Below are 12,926 nucleotides of genomic sequence, written 5' to 3' on the forward strand. Positions count from 1 at the left end.
CTGTCTTCCAATAATTCACTTCAACTGCTTCAACAGTATGTATCCTGAAAATGAAGGCTTTCCGGATATAGGTTCATATAAAATGAAGTTTTTCTACTATTTTCGACGTAGAATATACCATTTTTAATCTAGTTTCGGGAAATCCTGTATAATATTTGTAGAGTGCGAAATATTTTTTGAATTAAATGTAGGAAATACAGCGCCATCTATCTGGAGGACTGAGAAGCTTCTTAATAATTTTCCAGACACTTGACGTTGGCAGCACTTCTAACCTGAAAATTTCTTAATTTTCATTCCACGGAAATTGTTTACGTGACATAAATCGAGTGCATTTGAATAATTTTCTGAAATATGATAGACGAATGCAATTTAGATGATGATTCCACTTCACAGTTCAGAGGAGGATCTTTGAGGATTCATCCAGGAGGAAGTAAATCCGAACTTTTACCGAAATCTAAGGAAAATCAGAGCCTAGATAAGGAAAATGCGAGAATTAACTCAAATTGTAACTGGGGACAGACTTTTATGTCTCCCTTCGCTTCTTTGCCTAACAAATGTAATACTTTAATTCATTTGTATTTGATAACTTGGTTTTTTGCATATTTCTCGTTCTAGTATCTGTTAATATCTGGGGTACTAAACCCGAACCAAAAATAGAAAGGACAGCCTCTCAAACAGCGCCTATGACCCAACAGAGAACTATACAATCATCCGTTATTATACCAGAAGACCCATGTAATTATTTCACTTTTCGGGATGGGGTTGTGGATAATGCAGTAAAGGAATGTAGGGATGAATTTTTGGATGAAGATTGTGATGGCCCTCTTTTAGCCTACTTTCTGCTTACTCAGTGAGTAATTGATAATTTTTAATTTCGTCTTAGTTTCACCAGACATCTTAGAGGTAGTGTTTACATCATTACATACTTTGATTCACATCCAGGATCAATCATTGGGATACAGACAAGGAAAGACTCATCCTTTTGACACCAAAAACTCTAGTCATTGCTAAATATGATTTTATTGCTCTCAAACGTTTAGGATATAAAAAATTACCTTTGGATTTGGTGGAGCAATTACACGTTGGCGATCTAGTCTACCCTAATGGATCATTGATTCCGTAAGTTTATTATTTGCTTAATTTCTCCCTTGCTTTATAGGTTTTTGGGAAGCCTCATTCAAGCTTTGATCAACATGGGGTTCATCTGAATAAAGATTTTTACATTTTGTTCTTTCCTCATTACTTCTGAAGTTTGCAGTATATGAAATTCCATAAATTCTTTACGAAGAAAGAAATGAAACTCATTCAATACTTCTCAGTGGTAACCTCATATATAGATTTTCATATCTTTTTACACCAACATTTTAGATATTACAGGATTTATGCACACTTTTTTGGATGGTGAAGTAGTTGTGGAAAAAAAAAATTAGTATTTGAATGATATGCTTCACATTTATTGCTTCAAATAATTTATTTACTTCCGTGATTGCAATTGTACCCCCTCCCCTTATGCTTAAGGATCATTTTAAATCGAGTTGATTTAAACTTAATAAGAGAGAAATCGTTTATTTTATAGTTATTGAGTTAAATTTGTGGATCAGTAAGATATCTGGGGTATAACTATACTATGAGTATACTATGATTTGGAAATCACTGAACAAAAAAAATTATTTCAACAAAATATATCAAACTTCTGCTCATCAAATTCTTGGCTTATTCTTTTCTCTTCATCATTTTCCTGAGCACTCAAAAAGATATAAATGAAATATTTATCACAATTTATTTTCTACAGTCGTTTAAATGGAGTCACTGATGGATTGACTAATTTTTTGGAGAATTGTCTTTTTTCTCGATGGGGAAATACTGAAAGTAAACCAATGAATAACTTCTACCAATCTAGGTATTTTAATAATGCTTTTATGCAAGAACGGCTTTTTCTTCTTGAGTTTGCTTTGCGAATTTGTGAATAACAACAGTTATGTTATTTTGCTGAATATGTAGTTAGAAGTAGAAATAGAGTTTCCTGACTGAGGAGGAACTAATAGACAACAGTGTACTATGTGATAAAAACTTGAAATGTACACAAGAATAACTCTTACCAGCGAGTCAAGTAGCTTTGCAGTGTGATATTTTTCGACAACTTTGTGCATTGTGTATGTAGTAAGCGCCCCTCCAAAATTCTGAAGAAGGGATAATCTTCAACAGGGACAGAAATATGAGAGGAGCAAGATTGATGTGGAAACAGGAGAAACCAGCGAGTTTGGGATCCAAATGGAATCCTTTCACTGACAACGTTCCATTTTGCACGTTCACATATCATCCTCTGTATTTCCACAAAGGTAATTCATCAAGTTATTTCTTTAGATTGTTCCAAATTCGAAATATCGCCAAGTTGATCCCAAGAGATTAGTCTGTGTCTTTAATTATTTTGAGTATAGATGTTAGAATGATACATTTGAAAAAAAAATTTGTGCGGCACTTAAACGCTCAAACAATTTGAAATTTTGAGACCCAGTATCAGTGTAATTTTTCTCATCAGTATCCTGAAACGTCTATTTTCGCAGATGGTACGGTTGAACCTAGGAGGAATATTTTCGATTTGGACGCATTCGTAGACAAACTATGCGACGTTTTCGTCGCCATGCAGTTGAAGAAATCAGACGAAAAGGATTATTGTGCTATATATCGCAAGACTATCGTACTTGAAAATTACGTTGGCATCGGTTCCTTGCTGCACAATCGAAACGCACTGGGATTTTTTAAAGTAAGAGGAAAGTTCAGCTTCTAGGCGAAACAGTTGGGGAAAAGCAATAAGTATAATAAAAGGGAATATTCATTAATTTTCACTAGGGGATGTGCACCTGGATCATGATGTAGCGTTATTGGTTCGTAGAAAAGAAAGAAAGATAGAACATATAATAAAAAGAAAAACAAAAATACTTGGTGTTGAGTGTTCCTATATTTTATTCTTATTCTTTTTCGGAATTTATTGCTTTGATCTGTGTGCCAATAAATGTCAATTTATCTCAATTTAACATATCTAAAGAACCATGAAACTAGTGGACTTGATAACCAAAGATGAAGATATAGAAAATATATATATGTATACACAGTTGAAATTTCAGTGATATATTCAGATGCGAAAAAAACCAAACTGATATATCTCCAACAAGATATTTATATTCGCAAATTATTTTATGAAGTATATTTTATATTGAACATTTGCAACTTTTTAATTTTTTCTATACTACCAAACTTTTCAGGGTACCCTAACGGGACCAAGATATACATTAATTTTATCTCACTATAGTCATTTTATTGTAGTTTTATGCTTATCTCACAAAAATGAGTTAGCATATAGTAAATGGGCCAGTTTTCGAAATGATGTACTTTAATCTTATCCTATGCTGCACTTTTATAATAAAGTTGGACAGTTCTTGAAAAAATTATTCGAATATAAAAAAATATCCTACGCACTACTATTTGATAAGCTCGAATATTTTGAAAAGAAACCTACTTATACAATCCTACCATTATTTTTTGTGCATTTTCAGAGCGATTCAAAAGTTTATTTATACAACGTACGTTCAAAAAAAACAGGCCATGTAATTTTTAAGAATAATATCACGTGTTTAAACGTAATACTTAACTTCTTCCGTGGCGATTATCTTCGATAAAACTATCAAGTTAGTACCTACTAGAAATTACTCCTAACATGTTTTTATATCGAAAATAATTAATGTTTACATATTTTCGCCATGATTGAATCTGGTGGCACAAGCTAAGACACGTTTAGACTCGGCGAACATTGAACTTAAAAATTCCACAGCCTACTTGACGCCAAATTTTTGGAGCGCACGGTGCTTATAATTAACCAATAATGGCTTCAATGAAATCTCAAAACACCAGGAATACTTTTTACCCCTGGATATAATGTAATTAAAGTGGAGGAACCTTTAACAATATCCGTTTACGTTTTCATAAAAACAAAACCAATCAATTCATGCTCTTATCCTCGCAGCGGTGTCTATTAATACTAAATCATCCGATGCTTCTATATTCAAGGTATGAAAATATTCAATATAATATCAATATCGAATTGCATGCTTGTTGTCAAATAAATGCACTTGACTGAGCATCTAATGATTTTCAACAAAAATACTTTTCACATTCCTATTTTTTTCACAAAACTATTTTTTTATTCAAACATATGTTGTTCTTTACTAATTTTTAACCTATCGAATATTTTGTGATATTAAGCCATAGCCCACTAGAATGAAACAGGCCGGAAGGAAGACGAATTCCACAGACTTCAACAGAGAAAAAAGAATACAGCATTACTAAAACCTAAGGAACATCTGAAAGTCCGAAATGCTGTAACACTCCGGGGTCAATTCTAACCTGTTTCATTTTAGTAGGCTATGTATAACCAATATGTTAAAAATTTTGTGTGTATTTTATCATAAGTTTTATTAATGTTATCTGTTTTTTTTATCAAGAACTGTTATTGGATACCCATGTATGGTCGAATGTAAAATGTTCCTTAATAAAACAGAATAAACGGTAATTTGTGTTCGTTATTTGTTAAGTCCTAAGAACAAAAGTACCTCTTCATCGTTACGCGGAGTTCTGTAGTGAAAAAAAATTGAAGGAAAAAATGATATATTCAATGAAATAAAAGTATGACAAAGACAAAAAATAATCTTGCTATTTAGATATCATTATTCAACTAAAAAAATATGGTTCATCTCCTACTCCTATATGGTTTGATTTCTGCTTTATTAGTCTTATGAGTACATTTAAAATACTAACTAGTTTTTATTCAAATTATTTTTTTTCATGTTTGCCTATGTTCTGTACAATTTTTCGCAATTCCTCCCAATTATTCATAGCATCTTCGAAGAATAAATCTTGATCCTCTACTTGGTAAATATTGCTTGGAATACCTATTGTAGTTTTGAATTCGACAAGAAGTTCTTCCAGATAGTTATGATTTTTTTCGTAACCAGGCGGAAATTTGAGCTTGCCGTTGCCACATATCACTTCCGGACTTTTTTTTGATTTCATTAATTCTTTCTTTTCCTCATTCAACAAGTGGGTGAACTCGTTCCAGACTATTGAACATTCCTTCATTGCTTCTTGTAGTTCCTTGTCAAGTTCTTCTATATCCTTGACATCACATCTGATGGTTGGGCAGTTTACTGATGCTGATAGGGCAGCTTTGTCTTTGTGAATTGGATAATCTTCAGGTAAAATAAACCTATTTTCAGTTTCAGGAATTAAACTTCCATTAATCATTTCAAGGTTCGTTGATCCATCTATAAATCTTCTTTTTATACCCTTACTAGAACTATTATCACTGATGTGAGGAGTATTTTGAACTTGCAATATTTGGCTGAAACTATCAGGAATGCTATATCCTACATCTGATGTAGAAATATTTTTTGTTTTTTGTATTTCCATATGATCTTTTTCCAAGGAACTTTGTTCCGAATTTTTTTTATGGAAATTATGAGATTTGTCAATGAAATTTTCATTTGGTTGCTTATTGTTACCAAGTACACAATCATTATTTACAGCAATCAAATTATTTTCTTGTTTTGGATTAAAATTCCCAAAACTGCCCAAGTTACTGAAGAAATATATTTCACTCTGCTCACTAACATCATTAGTTTCCTCTGATTCAACACTCATTAATGAACAGCCATATTCATTATTTTCTTGTGTACCTAGTATTTCAAGTTCATTTTTCTCTCGTTCATTCTTTTCAGAACTATGTCCAGACGGCACATATTGATCTACATCGATATTCTCTGTTTCCTTCAAACTCAAATTGTTAAAATTTTTAACATAATTATTCATTTTGAGCTCTGATGATGAATGATTTGTGGATTTACAATTTTTCTGTTCCTCTGGGCAATTTCTTGTATGCATGTGACCATTTTTATTCTTAGTATAAAAGTGAGATTTTGGTTTGAATCTACTGCTGCATGTTCCTATTGGAAATGGCTCAAGGAATAAGTCTTGACTCACTCTACCTGCCGTTTGGCTCACACTGCTATTGTTAAAAGGTGTAGCATTGTTTACTAAATTTTGAGTATTGTTGGTCAATTCTAATAATGATTCCTTCATCCACGAGGAATTTTCAGTTCTAAGTGTATTTTCTTCTATATTGCATGTTCCTTCACCCTCATTGAGAGTTAAACTGTTAGAAAAAACTTTCTGGTTCTGCTGTTCTGAACAGTTTTTTTCATCTGCCTCATTATTTTGCGAGTAGAAATTTCTATTTGTTAATGCCAGGGATGAGAGATCTAGACTTGTATCAATGGTTTGGACCGCAATTTCTCTAAAGCACGTTTTTTCCAAAGATTCGTTTTGCATACAATTCACTGATGAAACATTAGAGGGAACAGTATGAAAATTAACGTTTGTTAACGCTAAAGAAGATAAAGATGGAGTTTCTCCTAATGTAGATACTCCAGACGAACTTCCAGAGGCCTTCTTAGCAATCATATCGTTTTTACTCATTTGAAGGGAGGAAAATGTTATTTCTCCTGAACTAATAGCTTGTTCAAATTCCATAATGCTGTCGTTTATACTGAGAAGCATATTCTTTATTCTTTTACGGAAAGCTTCAATTTCGTCCTCGTTCGTAATTAATTTATTTATTTGATTCAGAAACTGACTGACTTCATGACCTTCCAAGAACTTCTTCATTTTGATATGATCTAATATACGATTGTGAATGTATTTCAACCGAATTAAAGCGTTGTTTTTTACTTTAATATGCTTTTTTGTTGTTAACGAACAGTATTTCAGTTCGGATGGATTTGATGAATGTTTTGGAAGCCCCATCTTAAGTGATTAGTCAAATATTCATTCCGATTAAATTAACATAAAATTCTATTTTGTCTTTTGAAATACTGAGTTGTGGTTCAAATTCAATTTTGAATTTTGAATTGTTCCAATCATAGAGCCGAAACAAATTGGTTGTGTGATTTGGGAACAAAATAGATCCACTACAGTGAATTCTGAATAACGTAGTCTCTTTTTACATGGAAAGTTTTCGTGTTGTAGCAAATTTATTTTCAACACTTATTTTATTGAGGTTTTTGAAAATATTTCGTACTACATTCTATGATCAGGTCTCCTTTTTTTTAATAGACAGGTGTACATAAATCTATGTTCTGTGGAGGACGATGAATTTAACACAGGGATGGGCAAGGATAAACATTGTATGGATATTTTTTGTCATCAGTATCGTTAAATATCCAGTAAAAATATCGATATTTCGATATATCCGTATATTCATCAAAGTATTCGGAATTTACTGAATGAAACACGTGGTTGTACAACCACAAGCAATTCCACTGAATTAAACTGATTTTCAACTTGCTAAAATCAAATTATCGGTTTTTTTTCGCCCATCCCTAACTTAACCCAACATTTTGGATGTTTTTGATTCTTCTTGATCTTTCAAAAATCAAAACTACAAAGAGATTTTCCTTTGAAAAATGTTTAGTAATGAGTGTATACATTATATTGCATAATATAGTAAATTGAAGGGAAACTGGGAAATAATGTGGTGCATGAATTCCCATATAATTTTCACATTTGGGTTTCTAAGTGGTACTATCATTTCAATTTTGTTTCAAAGCAAGAAGCAGCTATTCTTCAAAGATAATGATTCGTATAATCAAGGAATTACTTTCAAGCCACTGTATGCTCGAAAATATTCATCCTTTGATTTATTGAGATACGGAAATCATAATTTTATTACAGAATCTGAGTACTTGTTCCAAAGCATAAAAATTCTTTGTTTGATTTTCGTTTTCAAAGATAAAAATTTCGAATCTATCGAAAATACTTGGGGAAAACACTGCAATGCACTCGAGAAGTTGTATATTGATAAAACAAGAAGTATATTTCCTTCAAAATCAAACGCTAGAGCAAACTCTTGGATTCTGTTTTGCGAAAAAGTGAAAAAAACCCCAGAATATTACAACTGGCTCCTAGTTGTCAATGATGATACTTATGTAATAATGGATAATTTACGTTATTACCTTGCAAATAAAAATAGTTCAGAAAATTTTTATTTGGGTCATCCTGTTAAATTTTGGAATACCCATTATAACTTGGGTAGAGCTGGATATGTCATGAGCAAAGGAGTTATAGCCAAAATGCAAATCTCTACTTGTGATAACGATATTTCGTATAGAAATAAGGAAGATTATTTGTTAGGTAGTTAAATATTAAAATGTCTCTAGTTAGCAAAGAAAATGGAAAATTTAGAACTTAAAAAAAGCAATATTCTAGGTGCTGCGTTGGTACCTAGACTAGTTTTCTCATATTGTTGCTTTTAGGTAACTATTTGAAAAAATTGAATATTTCTGTCATGGATACTAAGGATGATTTTGGTCTTTCCCTCTTCCATCCTTATAATTTAAATAGGATTCTTTTCCCTGTTGAAAATCACAAATTTCAATCAGTATATGAAGCCAAGTGTTGTAGTAGAAATACAATCACTTTCAATGTGAGTGTTCTTGAATTGATTTGGTGGAGGGTTAAATATGAAAGGATATACCTAACACACTAATAAGAATAATACAAAAGAGGGATGGTTATATAGATGTAATGGTTTGGAACTAAAGATTCGCATTGCTTGAGTAATTGGAGATTTGGGATCTTTTAAGTTATAAGCAACAATTTTCTCAAGGCAATATGAAGCGTCCCCCAGATACAAACGCTAGTAAAAATTCTAATTTGGGGTTGTATTTACTGAGTAACTGTTGTTTTCATCCTTGCATACTGTTACTTATTTTTTCCTTGGCCATTGTTCCATTCAGATTAATATTGAAAAAAAAAATTTTCATGCATATCCAGATCATCTATAGTATAGAACGATAGAGGTACTTACACTACGGTTTTGTTCTTGTTTCAATGAGAAATGGCAAACTGTTGGAAGATAGATCGACACGGAATTTTTTTTTAAACAGAATGTCAATAATAATCCGTTGATTACCAATAGTTTCCTTCTGTTTTTTGTTCGTTTGCCTGTATTCTTTGTGAACTATTTCAAAAGCATATGATTAATGCAAAATTTATCACAATTTGTTACAATACTGATGAAATATTCGTTAGATAATAAAAAAAAATGGCGGTCAAGATGGCGGATCATTTCTGCCTAGAATGAAGGTCATATTCAAAATGGCTAAATCAAGGTTTTAGAGATCGAAGATCATGATTTTTTGTCGAAATTATGGAGCCATATCCGAATGCATCATCCCAATAAGGCTAATCCATTGAGATTTTTGTAACATGTTCTTTTAATTTATTTTTGTTATCGTTCTTATTTCAGGCCATGGAAGCAAGTAAAATGTATACCTACCATTATTTGTTATACACTCTGCAGTTATTTTATGAGGGCCATTTAGGAAATCGTAAACCAGAGAAACCTCCTGATGAACTGGTAAGTTGATTTTATAGCTTTTGGGAATATTTGAATGAATGGCGGAATGAGTAATGACAGCATACCGCATATTTCTGCTCTAGAAGGGGTGTATTTCGTTATTCTTGATGAGTATTAACACTCTTCTATTGAGTCCCCTATATGAAGTTTTCTTGTAAATCTTCGCATACTTGAGTTTGACGAACAAATTTTCAGGTGTGGCAAAAATTCTTGAAAGACCAGAATTTGCCTCTCAATATAACAAACGAGGAGTACTACAACGCATGGGATAAATTAATCGATAGCCCTGATGCTTTTGGAAGGAACATGAAAAGAGAAGATTATTCTGATATGGAATAGACACACTGTAGGTGGATGAATTGATTATGTAGGTACATTGTACAAAAACATTTTTACTGCCACCCTTTCGATACCCACCCAAATGAATGGATTTCTATCTGGGTGGGTAGCCCCTCTGCCACCCTATTGCTATGCCACTGCATGCATCTATAAAATGCGCAGAAAGTTTTTTAACCTTCATCTCATCAATGGAGGATACCCTTATCTCATCATTCATCAGCGACACAGATTACAGATAATCTGTGATTAGCGACACACTTTCTAATATGTTTTAATCTCTTATTTTCAGAATTCCTTTTTGGACACTCTTGGAATGTGATCTAGCTCAAGTTGTTTGAGTGACTTCAATCGTGTGTTGGTTTCACTGAATTAATTTATAGAACTTTTGAAATATAGATTATAAATAAATGAATTGTTTTGTATTGTGAAATAAATATAAAAGATATATAGTGTTTTCTTCCATATCTACCCCATAGGCTCAAATATAAAAAAGTCCCAAATCGATAATGGTGAGAAAAGATTAATGGGAATGGCTTCTGAATTTTGATAGCCTTTCAGTACAAACTTACGAACAGTCTGATACTTCCCCTCCATTGAATTCAACGGATGATAATACTATTTTGGCAGGACCAAAAGCAATTTCCTGTTGTCTTATCTCTGAATGCACCGAACGTCGCAAAAAATAATCTGCGGAGATTATTAATTTAGACGTAAAATAATCCAAGATCAATGCAGGATCTGTCCAAGTATCAGTGAACGAAAAGCCTACTATGTTCATTTAAGAAATGTAAAATTTCCTTCAGCCTTCTGCTGAATTTCTGTTAACCAATGAGAGTGCTTTAATATGCCTGACGAAACTGATACACCTGATAGCGGGAAATTTCAAATAGATTCAAAGTTCAAGAAAGACAACTGCTTGTTTTTTTCAATTCAAGCTGTTTTTACTTTTTGCACTTTTCTAGTAGTAATAATTTGGCTTTAAAATTTTTAGATCGGTGTAAAATATTAACGCCTTTTTTAAGAACGTTTAAGATACGTTTTCACGCAACTGTTCTGAATTCGAGAATTATTATTTTCAAGTATTCATCGTCAGGATCACTTGGCTTCTGTTGAAGAAACTTATAGAAGCACTATTCTTTAAGATATCGTAGGAGAAAAAGCTTTACTATCTTCTAAAATTCAAATCCCCTCTATCAGAAGAAATACATTCATAATGGTTTTATGAATATTTACTTGGAGATTGACCCGTAAAAGAATGTACTAAAAGCTTTGCTAAAAGTAAGCTCCTCAAAACTATTTCATGAGACTAAATGCGGAAACCATCCAACACCAATTCAGAGAGAACACTTAAAAAAATAGCATTTGTTTGTTTTTTAAACTTTGTTCATGAGGATGTGCGAATGTCAAGGCTTATCAATATAAACAGGAAAAGGAGTGGGGTTAAGGATGAATTATGTAGTCAAATATAGATGGTCTCAATGAAACTATAAGATAATATGCTATTCGCTCTTCTGCGAATTGTACGAGGCCCTGATAAAAGTGAAGGAGCATCAGCATCCCAGACCCAGGTTGAATTTGTCGCCACTTCAAGGTAAAAATATACGATTAGGCTCAGTGGTTGGCCTTCCCACTGTGGTAACAAGGATACAGTTTCAAAGTTGCAATTCAAAACCGAGATTGAAAATGTTCCAAATTTGAGATATGACATTTTTTATGAACATTCTTGAAGGGTAGGTATATAGGGCGAATCTTTGACTCGTACAAATATTTTAACAGTAGATTCTTGAGGTCAAAAGAAACAATTTCATTTTTTACTATTTTTTCCGAATCGGCTCGGTTTAAAAGATACAGGCTGTTGAAAAACCACATAAAAATTTTTTATTTTTAGTTCTGTCTCACAAACGGTTTTATCGAATGAAATGAATTTTGGAATATAGTTTTTCATTTACTTGATGCATCATTTTCAAACACAAGATACCATCCATGCGTCTTCCAGTTTTCTCATTATGACCATTACCTACCCTAAAAATACCAATAATTCAAAGAACCCAACTCTTGAACCTAAGTTGGACGCTATCTAATGAATATTTGAACGTTTTGTAAAATAAAAGAACTCTTCATATTTTCTCGTATAATGCTACGTTTTCAAGTAATCTGATGTTCAAAAATTAAAAAATTTCTATGAAATTTGAAAAATTGGGTAATTTGCCTGAATGCAACTCTGTCTGAAAGATCCACAGATGTGTAGTGCCACAGATTCAGCTAGTTATTATAAAGGCAATTTTGTTCTTCCAGGGGTGGCACAGCCCATTTTGAAAACTTAAAATGGCTATATCTTTTTATCAGTCGGAAAAAATAGCAAAGAAAAAAAGTGTTTCTTTTGACCTCAAGAATCTACTGTTAAAATATTTGTTCCAGTCACAAAATATCTCATTGAACTGAAACCCACAAGATAGAAATTGTAGACTATGTTATATCTTCTCAGTTCTCAGTGAGCTTAAGGGGAAGTTGTACATACGATTCATCTTCGAGCAATAGCCTGAATTACGTACTGAGTCAGTTGAAAAGTAGAAATTACCACGTGAGAGGTAATATTAGAAATATTGAATAATTTTCAGTTATTCCCGAATTTCAGCGTAATTTTGGCATATATCTCTATGAAAATCTTTGCAATATGTAAAGAATCGGCGATGCAGATGTCACCCCGTCGTTATTTTTATCGAAATATGTCGAAAAACCGTTGAAAAATGATTGTGAAAAAAAGTTTCATTGATACTAAAGTTCAAGTTATTTTTTCTCATAAAAAAACAACTAAATTGGAAAAAAAGAGACGGTGTGAAATCAAGACACGTCCTTCAACTTAAATTAAAAAAAAAATCAAGGCTTCACGTAATAAATTGAAAGCGTAAATTAGGAACTAGTGAATGCCGTTTTTGAATGGAGTTTCTTGAGGTATTACTTCCCCTGATTAATATCCCGCAGAACCAACGAAAATAGAACACCCTGTACAAATAATTGCATAAAGGCGCACTCCATTATTACAAGATTAATAGGATTTTTTTACTCGCAAATCTCGGTCCATTTTCCGATAACTTTACCCACATCCCACGTCCGAGAT

General features: G+C 32.5%; 2 protein-coding genes across 3 annotated transcripts; both read left to right on the top strand.

Moving 5' to 3' along the window:
• The first annotated feature begins 262 nt into the window (after window positions 1-262).
• Window positions 263-3,525, top strand: LOC123313678 (tumor protein p63-regulated gene 1-like protein). 2 transcript variants are annotated; one of them, XM_044898650.1, is made up of 6 exons: window positions 263-556; window positions 616-850; window positions 943-1,119; window positions 1,793-1,900; window positions 2,206-2,339; window positions 2,565-3,525. In XM_044898650.1, exons 1-6 carry the CDS (start codon window positions 352-354, stop codon window positions 2,786-2,788), a joined length of 1,083 nt encoding a protein of 360 aa, XP_044754585.1. In that variant the 5' UTR covers window positions 263-351; the 3' UTR covers window positions 2,789-3,525. The 2 variants fall into 2 exon arrangements, with proteins under 2 accessions (XP_044754585.1, XP_044754586.1); XM_044898651.1 differs by lacking the exon at window positions 1,793-1,900 and having other exon boundaries at window positions 266-556.
• Window positions 3,526-7,468: 3,943 nt separating this feature from the next.
• On the top strand, window positions 7,469-9,825 carry LOC123313499 (C1GALT1-specific chaperone 1-like protein). The gene is made up of 4 exons (XM_044898409.1): window positions 7,469-8,241; window positions 8,364-8,533; window positions 9,359-9,469; window positions 9,665-9,825. The coding sequence occupies exons 1-4, from the start codon at window positions 7,581-7,583 to the stop codon at window positions 9,806-9,808; spliced, it is 1,086 nt and encodes a 361-aa protein (XP_044754344.1). The 5' UTR covers window positions 7,469-7,580; the 3' UTR covers window positions 9,809-9,825.
• Window positions 9,826-12,926: the final 3,101 nt, after the last annotated feature.

The sequence above is a fragment of the Coccinella septempunctata genome, chromosome 5 (genome assembly GCF_907165205.1).
Source record: "Coccinella septempunctata chromosome 5, icCocSept1.1, whole genome shotgun sequence".
Classification (NCBI taxonomy): domain Eukaryota; kingdom Metazoa; phylum Arthropoda; class Insecta; order Coleoptera; family Coccinellidae; genus Coccinella; species Coccinella septempunctata.

Coding starts and splice junctions, on each gene's coding strand:
- LOC123313678 (XM_044898650.1), top strand. CDS start 352: ATGATAGACGAATGCAATTTAGATGATGATTCCACTTCACAGTTCAGA. Junction 851..942: donor GCCTACTTTCTGCTTACTCA/GTGAGTAATTGA, acceptor ATTCACATCCAG/GATCAATCATTGGGATACAG. Junction 2,340..2,564: donor TCCTCTGTATTTCCACAAAG/GTAATTCATCAA, acceptor CTATTTTCGCAG/ATGGTACGGTTGAACCTAGG.
- LOC123313499 (XM_044898409.1), top strand. CDS start 7,581: ATGTGGTGCATGAATTCCCATATAATTTTCACATTTGGGTTTCTAAGT. Junction 8,242..8,363: donor TAAGGAAGATTATTTGTTAG/GTAGTTAAATAT, acceptor TGTTGCTTTTAG/GTAACTATTTGAAAAAATTG. Junction 8,534..9,358: donor GAAATACAATCACTTTCAAT/GTGAGTGTTCTT, acceptor TTCTTATTTCAG/GCCATGGAAGCAAGTAAAAT.